The sequence below is a fragment of the Callorhinus ursinus genome, unplaced genomic scaffold, assembly GCF_003265705.2.
Source record: "Callorhinus ursinus isolate GAN/ISIS: 27379988/994484 unplaced genomic scaffold, GSC_fseal_2.0 scaffold12, whole genome shotgun sequence".
Lineage (NCBI taxonomy): Eukaryota > Metazoa > Chordata > Mammalia > Carnivora > Otariidae > Callorhinus > Callorhinus ursinus.
The window spans coordinates 55,201,837-55,214,018 of NW_027397074.1; the positions used below are offsets into that span (position 1 = coordinate 55,201,837).

General features: G+C 38.7%; 1 protein-coding gene across 1 annotated transcript in view; it reads right to left on the bottom strand.

Annotated features, from left to right (window-relative positions):
• SAMTOR (S-adenosylmethionine sensor upstream of mTORC1) overlaps positions 1–9,206 on the bottom strand; it is a 94,887-nt gene extending 85,681 nt beyond the window's left edge. The window contains exon 1 of the mRNA XM_025873197.2: positions 8,882–9,206. Coding sequence (XP_025728982.1) covers positions 8,882–9,041 — 160 coding nt within the window. The 5' untranslated portion in view covers positions 9,042–9,206. The remainder of the gene's footprint in view (positions 1–8,881) is intronic.
• Positions 9,207–12,182: the final 2,976 nt, after the last annotated feature.

Below are 12,182 nucleotides of genomic sequence, written 5' to 3' on the forward strand. Positions count from 1 at the left end.
AATACTTTATATGTTAAAAAAAAAAAAAAAGAAGATGGATGGGAAAAATAAAAGGGGGGAAATTGGAGGGGGAGACGAACCACAAGAGACTGTGGACTCTGAGAAACAAACTGAGGGTTTGGGGGGGAGGATGGGTTAGCCAGGTGATGGGTATCAAAGAGGGCACGTACTGCATGGAGCACTGGGTGTTATACGCAAACAATGAATCATGGAACACTACATCAAAAACTAATGATGTAATGTATGGTGATTAATGTAACATAATAAAATAAAATTTTTTTTAAAAAACCATTGAATTATACACTTTAAATAGGTTCACTGTACTGTACATAAATTGTACCTCAATAAATTTCATTTAAAAAAATTAAGTGCCATGAGCACAGTAAAAGTTACAAAATAAAAAAAAATTGTATTCATTAAATTTGAGGGTCATCATCTTCTCTAAAAAGAACAAAAACCGATCACAAACAAATCTTGAACTTGGAGAAATTCAGAACTAAAAATTTATTTAATTTTTACTTAGGTATATTATCAAATATGGGCAGTAAGATGTATTACCTACAGATGACCAGATTACCAAATTCACATTTTAAGAACCTTTAAAGATCATTTCCTCTAATATGAGGTAAGCAGATAACCTCATGACCAAGTGGAAAAAAGTGAAACAGCCATTCAAGGTTAAAGTGTTGAGGACCAGAGTGTTTCACAAATACAGCTAAACCAGGCTTCTCAGAATTCCTGAGCACCTGATACAGTGGACACACCTAAAGGGGAAAAAAACATCCAAGGTGTGTGGTGTAGAAGCAGCTCCTCAGATTCAAACACAAGAACACCTGAAAACCTGCATCTTATACCCAACATGCCACGACTAGTCATTTCTCTGATGAGGGAAAAAACCCAATATTGTAATGTACTAAGAAGGTCAGATCTTTCTTATAAAAACAGAAATATAAGAAGAAAGGGGAGGCAAAAAAAACCTGTTACAGGGCACCTGGGTGGCTCAGTCGATTAAGCGGCTGCCTTTGGCTCAGGTCATGATCCCAGGGTCTTGGGATCAAGCCCCGCATTGGGCTCCCTGTGCTCAGCGGAGAGCCTGTTTCTCCCTCTCCCTCTGCCTGCCTTTCTGCCTACTTGTGCTCTCTTTCTGTCAAATAAATAAATAAAATCTTTTAAAAAAGTGTTTAAAAAAAAAAGCCTGTTCAGCCATTCTAATACTGAAGAAGAGAGACTACAGAGCAGTCTCAGTAGAAATTCCAGGAACCAGCCAATCTTCAATGATATAGCCCTTAAAAGCACCCAGGGAGTACAGCTAATGATATACGTCTATTATTTCTTAAACCATGTATTTAACAAATTTAATGTTTCCTATGTTGCAAATACTGTTTTAAGTACTTCACAAATATTAACTCATTTAATTCTAATACACCCATTGAGGCAGATATTTTACTTTACAGATAAGGAAACTGAAGTACAGGGAGATTAAGTAAACTTCTCAAGGGTACACATCAGACCTAGTAGTCAACTGCCAAAGTCCACACTTCTAACCACCGTACCACCTTGCCTCTCTTTACAAGTTTTTCATTTATGAATGTTCACAGATATGAACAAAGCTTTGCACCAGAACAAAGTATACTGACTCTACTTGCCACAAACAAATGGTCTTTTGTCAGTCAAATGCAGTTATTTAGTCTCTGCAACTGCATTAACTGTTAGATTTCTGGCAATGGTTTCAACTCTGGCTGCAAACTGGAATCACCCAGAAGTTTCATTTAATTGATCAGGAGTGGGAACTGGTTATTTATTTTAATGCTCCCCAGATGAAGCCACTGTGCAGTGATGGCTCAAAACCACAGGTCTATGGTAAGACTGTAAACTCAAATGCCTCCTGAAATATACATATCAGTGAAGCTTGGGGCATCCTGAAGAGTCAAATTTAATTAAAATACAAAACACTGCATGGATGAAACTCAGTATCTACAAACACAATTTAGCCCACAGTCTATCTTGTGTTTGGAGCATTCTCTTTTTATAAACATATTTATGATAAAAATAATTCAAAATGTAAAACTGAGTATTTCCTACACTTGAGATGGAAAGAATTAAGAAAAGTCAGAATCAACGACATCAACATCTGTTATTCCCTTATGAAACAACTTTACTGATGTGCACAACCACAGAGATCACTTGCTTAGTGTAAACAAAGGACTTATGAACAACCTTCTGAGAATTAATTTCTGTATAAATGGGACGAGGAATTTCTATATTAGGTAGAGAAATTTCTTTATAAATGAGAAAAGGGGATATTCAGATGCCCCTCTAAAGGAATGGTGATTAGCCATCTATTCTAAAATAACCCTTGCAATGGGCATCAACATACCTACACTTAGAGCACAATAAATTAGTATAGTTTACATCAGTGGTTCTCAGATGTTTTCATTTTGCAATTAGTACAAATTTCACTTCCAGAATTTAGGAGATTGATATTGGGGTTGTAAAACTTTTATCTCTGAAGTTACAATACATAAGTAAATATACACTCATACATATAATTATTACCATCTTCTAATACTAACACACACAGACATACAATACAATATCCTTATTAGTTCTCATTTTTCTGTTTGGACAAAACTTTTTTTTTTTTTTTTAATCTTTGGCTAACACTGGTATGTAGGAACCAATGGGTAGGGAAAGAGGAGTAGCAGATAAGAAAGAAGAGAAATTCACAGTATACACTAAATTAAGGTAAGTTGATTCAACAAACATGTACCAAATGTTAAGGACAAGGCACTTTACAATATCTATATTCTCCACTATTTACTGTTTTACTTACAGAGAAACAGTATGATGTTTATATTGATAATTTCAACCATTTTTAAAACAGTAAAATTAATCTAACTATTCAATATAAGAAGCCATGACCATAAATTCTTCACAAAAAAATTGTACCCAAAATTTACAATTTATAAATACAAATGAATATAAAAAAATTAAACTCAACCATCTGGAAATATCTATATTAACTTCTTTCTTTTTGTGTGCGTCTTAAATTTATAAGGCATATAAAAACAAAAGGCAGAGTCCTACTCCAGGAACTAAATTTAGTGGGAAACACAGGTAAATGAAATGGTAAGGGATAAATAAAATAAAAGCAAGCACAATTGTGGTATGGGAACATAAGACAGAAAGAGGGGCACTAATGTAAAATTGGACACTACTGGTGTCTTCCAAGGATCTGTACTCAATTATACATTATCATCACTCTGTGGGGCAGTTCATCTGGCCTCAAACTTCAACTTCCACAGACAGGGCTTCCAATCCTACAGTTCCAAAGGATATATTCCAAACTAAACAATTACACCATCCCTAAGACAAATCAACCTGTTTACTCTGTTCTCCCTGGTCCCATCCCAACACAGACACATCTCCAAAATGGACGAAAATGGGAACTCACATTTTCCCAGACAACAAAGCTAGACATCATCTCTGACTCTTCCCCTTTACTTTTACTGAAACTACTCACTCTGACCTTCAAAAAGTCTTTGGTATATATTTCTCTATTTTCATGATCACTGTTGTTATTGATGCTATCATTAACTCTAAGTGAGATTAGAATAAGAGTCTCCTAGGTGATCTCTTTTCTTCTAGGTTCCTTCCTGTTCTATAGTACTTTTTAGCTCAGTGTTCCTTAACTCCTCTGTCCATTATAAAACCCATGGAGCTTTTAAATACACATGCCTATGTTCCATAAAGTTCCACAGACGATACTGATGTGGAACCAAGGCTAAGATCCACGCATTTATTGTTTTTTTCCCCCACAAAACAATCAAAAGGATCTAAGTTAATCGAGAGGATCTACTTAATTTTTACTGTACCTTTTGAAACGTAAAAAAAAAAACCTACAAAGATGACTAAAAATAACAAAATCAAATAGCTAATATACCATGTGCCTCTCACTGAAATGGCTGTTTATCAATGTTCTCTTTTAGTGTTACTAATTATTAAACCTTTCATTTTTTTTCTCCCTGCTAGAACGGCAGTTCCAACTCTCCTTGCGCAAAGTTAACAAAGCCCTTCTGTGGACAGTCTTCACCTTATTTTGCTGACTAAATAAAGATTCTATCACAAAGCAACACTTTCTGATTCTCTATCAGAATGAGCGCGACTAAAAAAAAAAAAGTAAAGAAAACAGAATAAAACCTCACTTTAAAAACGTAAAAAAAAAGAAAACCTGTTCTAAGTCTCTTAGGGTCATGGAGTTGCTTAGTATTTTGAAGTAATGTTGAAGGCCATAAAAGGAAAAAAAAAATCAGGAAATTTCAATGAAAGTCTGTTATCCTAATTTTAAAAACAATTTCAAAAGTTTGTTTCAGGAAAAACACAAACATTACATTCATTCTTTCATTTTTAGACCTTTTGGTGTTAGTTTAAAATTATTTCTAATTCAACAGTTTTTCCCTCCTTGCCAATTCTCTTGTTTGAGGTGTTTGCTAAAGAATAACAATCACAAACGTATTTTTCAGCCTATCCTAAACTGTTATTCTAGCTCACCCTTTGTCTCAAACTATGAAGAATTTGAATAATCAATAAGAATTAAACATCTCAACTAGACTATTTAGTAGGTGCTTCTTAATATGCTGCTCACAACTGTTTATCTTTGAAACATAATTAGTCTACAGAACCAACATAGCCTGTGTTCTCCTTTTGTGCTTCAGTATCAGTAATCTGTCTTAACTGCTTTTATAATATCATCATTGCTGTTACTAACATTGATTTTAATATAGGAAACTACAATAAAGATCACCCATAATCCCATGACCTTGAGAATATCACTGTTAACAGGTTATTATGCATTTTTACTTTTCTGATTGATTTATAAGCTGCATGGGTTTGTGTGATGAACTGTTTTAACTTGTTTTGGCATAGAGAATAAATTCAGAGTGAATAAACTGATGAAATTTACTAAAGACATCCACAGAATGGAAATCACACTTTTATTTCTAACAACTGTAGCCTTTACATTTTCTCAGGATTTTTACATCATTGAAAACTTTAAGTCTGGAAAAAGAGATGCTAAGCATAGTAATAATCATTATAAGAACAGGATTATGTGACTACGATTATGGAAGAAAACATACAAAGACAACTTAAAATACACATGGCTCTACTTCAGTTCTCAATTAGATATGTACTCATCAGGCAGATCGGATTAAACAATGAAGTCCCTGTTTGGAAAGCAAAACTAGCTGTTTCTCATTAAAAAGCTGTCTGCAACTTATGATACATTTAAAATATTTCTGGCCTCCCATCCTGGTCAGTACTTGGATGGGAGGCCAGAAATATTTTAAATGTATCATGAGTTGTAGACAGCTTTTTGTGGTGTTATTTTTAAAATTCTGTATAGCAAAGACAGAAAACACCTATATCTGCAAGCATATTTCCATTTATATAAACTCAATCTAAAAGACTGTCCCTTAGCTATAAATGGCTGACACTACAAACACCTCCTCACCACTGCTAGACATTTCTCTACCATTTCCTCTTGGTAACTACTTAAGATAAATCAGCACTGCCTACAACACTGACCATTATCACCAATTCTCACTTTATACAAATTGGCAAAGGATCTTTTAAGTGGTGACAGAGAACAGGCAGTAAATGGAGTAGAGAGGAAAAAAGTGGTAAAATAAGGAGCGCACTAAATCCACCTGCTTGTCTTTACCATTCTATCCACTACCCTTCCCAACCCCAAGCCTGCTCAACCCCATCAACAACCACCAGTTGGACAAATGGACTGGGAAGGATGGAGAGAAATCTTTTTCTACCACAGCAGGAAAATCTTATTTTCATTGTTATTCCTGCTTCATTTTCAATTTCAGTACGAGATATAAGGGAAGGGAAAACTACAGTATCTAACTCTATACTCATTATCCAGCGCTCACTCCCGTCCTTATCACCCAGTGAACATTCTTCATTCTACCCTAATTAATTTCCTTTCCTGCCATTTCTCACGCAAAAACCCGTACCTCATATAGTCCCAACTCAACTAATCATACCTATCCCATGGATTACCCCATTCTCATCAATTTACATCTTTTTACCCAACACAAACTTCTGCTTCCCATTTTCCCTCCTATTCCACCAACATGTGGAGTCACCATTAGGTGTGCAATTGGGAAGAAAAACCACTATGCCCATAAAATATGTACAGTGCTAATGGTGAACTATCCAAACTTTAAGCAAGTTATTTAAGTATTTTGGGGATTTGGCACACTCATGTGTAAAAAGGAACGAGCTAGTTAAAATCCCCATCTCAAAACCTGGCTGACAAATTTCCAGGCCCCAGTGACAAGGATTCTGAAACTATATACCTAAGGTAGAAGACAGGAATTTTCTAAATGGCACCCAGATGAGTCTACTGATCAGCATATTTGGGAATCAATGATAAATGCTAAGGCCCCTTCTAGTCTAACATTCCAATATTCTAAGCTGGAATCTTCACTGCATCTTCTGATAGGTATACTGTTATAAAAGGTGTGTAGTTTACATCGTTGATGGTCTTACAGTTACTGTTTAAATAGGCCTGTATAACCCGACCTAGCATCTAAGCTCCATTTACATCATTATTTTATGATCACAGGTGACTTGCAAATGAACTTATGTTTGCAGACTGTAGACCACCAGTATTATAACAATACTAAAACCTCAGAGGAAAACACTAAAAATTATTTTCTTGGGATTATGTGCATAATTAGACTTTTCCACAGCCTTTTCACCTTTTCACAGATTTCTGCCCAATCACAACTAAGATTTGACCTACATGTCAGAAATAAAAGTAGGAAGGGCATGCTCTTAGGATCTTTAACTTTGCTAGTTCACTGATGGGGCTTTGTGTATCACTGAAATAAAGCCTAGAGAAATCTAGATCATTGAGTGAATTCAGGGCATTGAAATGCCTAATGAACAGTCTCACTCAAATGTTTACAGACTGCCAGGACTTCACCTGCCCAGAAGCACACTAGATCATTCATTTGTGAACCACATGTATCTATTCTAGCTCTAGTAACTTCCAACTACCAATTCTCATTATAAACAAAGGTTCCCTTGGTTAATATTCAAGTTTAAAGACATGTTTCAACATGTGAGAACTAATCAAGTAAAAACAGCACTTGAAGACATGATGACACATTAGTAGTGTGTTGATTTAAGTGGAACCTCTTCATATATGAATAAATTAATAATATTATTATAAAAAGGTAAAAATAGAAACCATTATATGCTAGTCAGCTTTTTCCTTAAAAAGACATACTTGGAGTTTTACAAAATAGCATGATAAATTAAAGGAAATTGTGTCCATTTATTTCTTCATTTCTCCAGTGGATTTCTCCAATCTACAGTGAATGCCATTATGTAAGTGCATTCTCTGAATATCAAGAATGATGCAATGGTTGCCATAACAACTACTCATTTTATTGAATAAATTGTGGGTTGGGGGTTAAAGCGTTCTTTTAAAAAACAAATGTCAACATCTTAACTATGCCTGATAAGTCTCTTTCTATTGTTACCTATTAAACAATAACTATAGGCCATCTTTGAGGATGACTATTTAAACAGCTATTTAAAAAGCTAGGCTTGAGTTGCCAAGGGAGGAAAACTTTGAATTTAAAGTTTGAAAAATGAAACACATCAACTACACTCAAAGGAAAAGATACTTCTTTTTAATCTTCTACAGTAATTGAAAAGTGTCTGTAAATCAAAAGTAACATGGTATTACATGTCACTGTAACAAATTTTGCTTCTAATCCTAAATTTAACTCACTATAAGACTAACACTAGAAGACTGCCGACTTTTCAGTTTGCAATTAAGCCAAAGTGAGAACAAGTAGAAGGTTATCCCTCATTTTGATACTCAAGAAATTTCTCCTGAGTGTGTGAAAAAACTGGGAATTTTCAATGTCAAGTGACCTATAAAATAGCTCTGTAAAGAAGCCTATATTTAAAAACACCAAAGATAACTGTAGACCCCAACTATAAACGCTCCTCAGGCGAAGCAAAAGCTACTAAAGGCTTCTTCCTTTGCTTAAGATCTTCCACAGGACAGGTTCCCAGCGATGGCCAGCTTCACTGGCATCTGTGTCCTTAGGAGGCTTGGTGGTTACACAGACTATTCAAAGCTAAACAGTATTTTGAGAACCTGCCCCAGATCTTTTCCTTCCCCACCGAAATAAACAGTAAGATCAAGGTTTTGAAGAATGGCGGGGGGGCGGGGGTTATGGATGGCGCCCCTCCCCCCTTTAACAAGGTGAAGTCCAGTCAGCTAGAAGGCCTGCTGACTTCGCAGCCCTGGAAACCAATGCGAGGAAGCTCCAGCACTGCCTGGCTAAACCCACAGGCAAGGGGTCTGTCGGGGCAGCAAATCAAACAGCCTGGTCAAGCGCAAGGGAGAGAGTGGCAACTCAGGCTTCTTTCAATCTGTCTTTCACAAATGGCTTTTACCTGCCTTCGTATTTTACCTTCACCTCTCTGGCGACAAGCGACCTCCGCCTCTTCTGGGAGGGCGCGTTTGTTTGTGTGTGTAGTGACAACAATCTCAGTACCCCGACTGGGAACAGGGGATTGGAAGGGGTGGGGACTCAGTTCCTCCACAGCCTTGGAACTCTCCTGAAGGGCCCTCGAAGAAAAGGGGGCGGGAGAGCGCGCCTGACGCCGACTGAAGACTCGACCAAGAAGGGGGCGTCGGGGCCTGGGAGAGCGGCACTGGCAGGGGCTGACGTGCAGCTCCTTCAGGTTGTAATGGTGGCCCCTTGGGGGAGGGGAGAGGTGACAAGGGGCTGGGGGCAATGAGGCCTCCCCTCCCTCCTCGCTCAAGCTCGCTGTTTACCTTCCCGGTACTTCTTGCGGAGCCGCCGGTGGACGCTCTTCACCACCCCGGAGAGCTTCTCCTGCTCCAGCTTCCGCTCCTGCTCCCGAGGCGGCGGAGTGCTCGGGGGCCCAGCCCCGTGCCTGCGAGCACTGCTTCGGCCGCCGGCCTCCGGCTCCATATCGCTGCTGCCGCCGCCGCCGCCGCCGCCGCTGCCGCCGCCGCCGCCGCCGCCGCCCCTCGGGCCCCCGCAGACGCCTGCCTGACGGAGGAGGTGGGGAAGGAGGAGGCAGCAGCGGAGGCAGCAGCCGGGGGAGGCAGAGGAGCCGAAGCGTCGGCCTCGGAGGTGGTCCCTTACCCAAACGCTCAAGCTGATTGGTGGACGGTGGAGGGCTGGGCGGAAACGGAAAAGGCTAAGGGCCAATGGACGGAGAACGCCGGCGGCGCACCCGGTTGTTTGGGACCGCGAGCAGCTGGAGGAGGCGGGGCTTGCGGGCTAAGGGGAGCTGAAGCATTGGGAGCGCTGGGCCCCAAAGCTCCTTTCTGTTCCCCACCCCTCGCCAGATTCTGTGCGCCGGCGCTGTGAAGCACGCGCTTGCGCGTCTGAGTTTGCTTCGTTGGGGCTCGATTGTACTGTCCATCCTGTTCATGTCTTCCAGCCATCCCATCCCCTGAGTCCTCTACCTGAACCCCTGCTGTACTTTGTTACTTATAGGTTCTCTTTAGCTGCATAGCGCGGGGAAGCGCTTTTGAGATGACTCGACGCACAGGAATTTTACATTTCAAGGGACCCAAAGAGAGATGCTTTCATTGGCGCGAGGAGAGGTCTGACTACCAAGTGGTGACTTAATTCACGGGCCGGCAGTGGTTATGCCTTCAGTGCCACAGCTGGGCGAAGGACATAGGAAATGGGAAACGGAGAAGGCCAAGAAAAGCAGTAGATGATAGCGGAGAGAAAAGGAAAAATGGAGAACCCTCAACACATGCCCTCAAGAACTTTTGTGGTGGCCCGGGTGTCACAGGGAGCGTGCCCTGATTTAATTTGCATCAGAACTGAGTGCTTTTAAAAATTGGCTTGGGTGTCCTCCTGTCCTTTAATTTGGTGGGTTAGTCTATGTGAAGTGTACCTAAGTGGGTTTGGCAACCTGTACCATCACCTGCACCCCTCCTCGCCCTTTTCTTTGGAAATTCCCGGGGAGTGTGGTTGTTGATACCCGTCCCTGCTCCCCAGAGAGATGTTGACTGTATTAGTTCTTGAAGTGGTGTTGAGGCTGCTCAACAAAAGGCTGAGAGCTCTTAAAGGATTGTGTTAAGTTGTAAGAGTACCCCCGAACTGCAGTTGTTGGTTACGTGATGTTGTTTGTAAAATGTTGCAAAAATTTTTTAAGCATTGATTTTACGAATATAAATAAAACTTGCGTTATGTGACTTTTATATGCCACCTTCTCAATAATGAAGACTCTGAAGAGCAAAGCACCGTACACACTCTCTAGAACATAGGAAGAACAGGCGGGGGGAAATGAAGGGAGAAGACTGGTGGAATATAAAGATGGAAGATGTATTCCTACCTGCACAGTGAAGAGGCAGATCAAATACAGATAAACTTCAAAAGAACTAATTATAATGAAGTTACACACACATATGTAATAAATTGAGGCTATGGTGGTCTTATTTGGGAGCTTTTCATTAGAGAAGAAAGAGAAGCTTTAATGACACAGTTGTTTTGGCTCTTTCCGTATATTTTAAATATGTATGGGAGGTGAAAAGAGGTGTAAATATTTGGAAGTTACAACCATTGTAAAGAGGGCATTAAATTTCGTTTGTACTGAATGGTACTAAAAAAAACTCTCCCTGCTACTACTTGCAAATGAATTTTGAAGTCCTTTTTATTTCTTTTTAAAGGTTTTATTTATTTATTTGAGAGACAGAGTGATAGAGAAAGAGAGAGAGAACGCACACGAACAGAGGGAGAGGGAGAAGCAAGCTCCTTGCTGAGCAGGACCCTGGGATCATGACCTGAGCCAAAGTCAGACGCTTAACCGACTGAGCCACCCAGGCGCCGCTAAAGTCCTTTTTAAAAGTAAAGGTGTTTACTGAAGGAAATTTGGAAAATACAGATGGGAGTGAAACAAAATTGCTGAGAGAGAAGATCTTAAGTGTTCTCATCACAAAGAAGAAATGGTAAATATGTGATGAGATGGAGGTGGTAGCTAATTTGATAGTGGTAATCATTTTGCATTTTATAAAATATCAAGTCAAGATGTTGTACACCTTATGCTCACACAATGTTAGGTGTCAGTTATATCTCAGGAAAGCTGAGGGAAAAAGTAAAAGTCACCTGGAAACCCACCACTTGGAGATAACAACTTAACATTTTTTTTCTTTGCTTATATATCTTTATTTCAAATGGTATATTTTTGATGGATGTAAGGTAATCTGTTATATGAATAGCCTTTCACTTTAGTAACCAATTCCCAACTATAGTATATTTATGTTGTTTCCAGTTTTTTGGTGTTCCAAATAATGCTGTGATGAACACCCTTGTACACAAATGTTTATCTATTTAATTATACATTTTACTAGGCTAAATTTCTAAAAGTCAAATTTTTTAATCAAAGGGTCAAATTTTTAACTAAAACATGAGTCATATTTTTAACTAAAACATGTTAAAGTTTTTAATATATATTGTCAAATGCCTTGTCTGAAAGGTGGTGGCAGTTTATGTCACCTGGGGCAGCATATATGAATGTCTATTTCACTGCACCCTTATCAAATATAAGTATTACAATTGACAAAACCATTAATGAGATTTTTTAAAGGTCTTTGTTTTTAAGAAACTGACTTTTCTGCTGTTTTTTAACTAGCTATTCTAGTTGGTATAATGTTAACATCGAATATTAATATAAAAAGTAAAAAGAACTTATTCAAGACTCTCTAGTTGTGATTTTTTCAAGCAAATTAAAGAGCTTCATTTTTTTTTAAATGTGTTTTTGGTTTCATACTTCCTTGAGAAGGGAATTGGAAAGCTGGATTTTATTCTGAATTTGCATGAATTCAAATAGAGTAAAGGCCAATATAACCAATACTGACTTTTCTTAGGAGGACTATGGCAACTGGCCATAGACCACAGTTTAAAAGGAAGTTTATAACCTTCCTCTTGTGTGATTAGAAATATTGGAAAAAGCTTTCTATCTGTTAGGGTAGCAGATTTTCCATTTAAGTAAAATATTTGTCCCAGTTGCTGCTAAGGGGGGTTCTCTGCAGGAAGTATGTTCGGTGCCATAGCCAACAAGCACATCCTATGTGCAGGAAAATATCAACA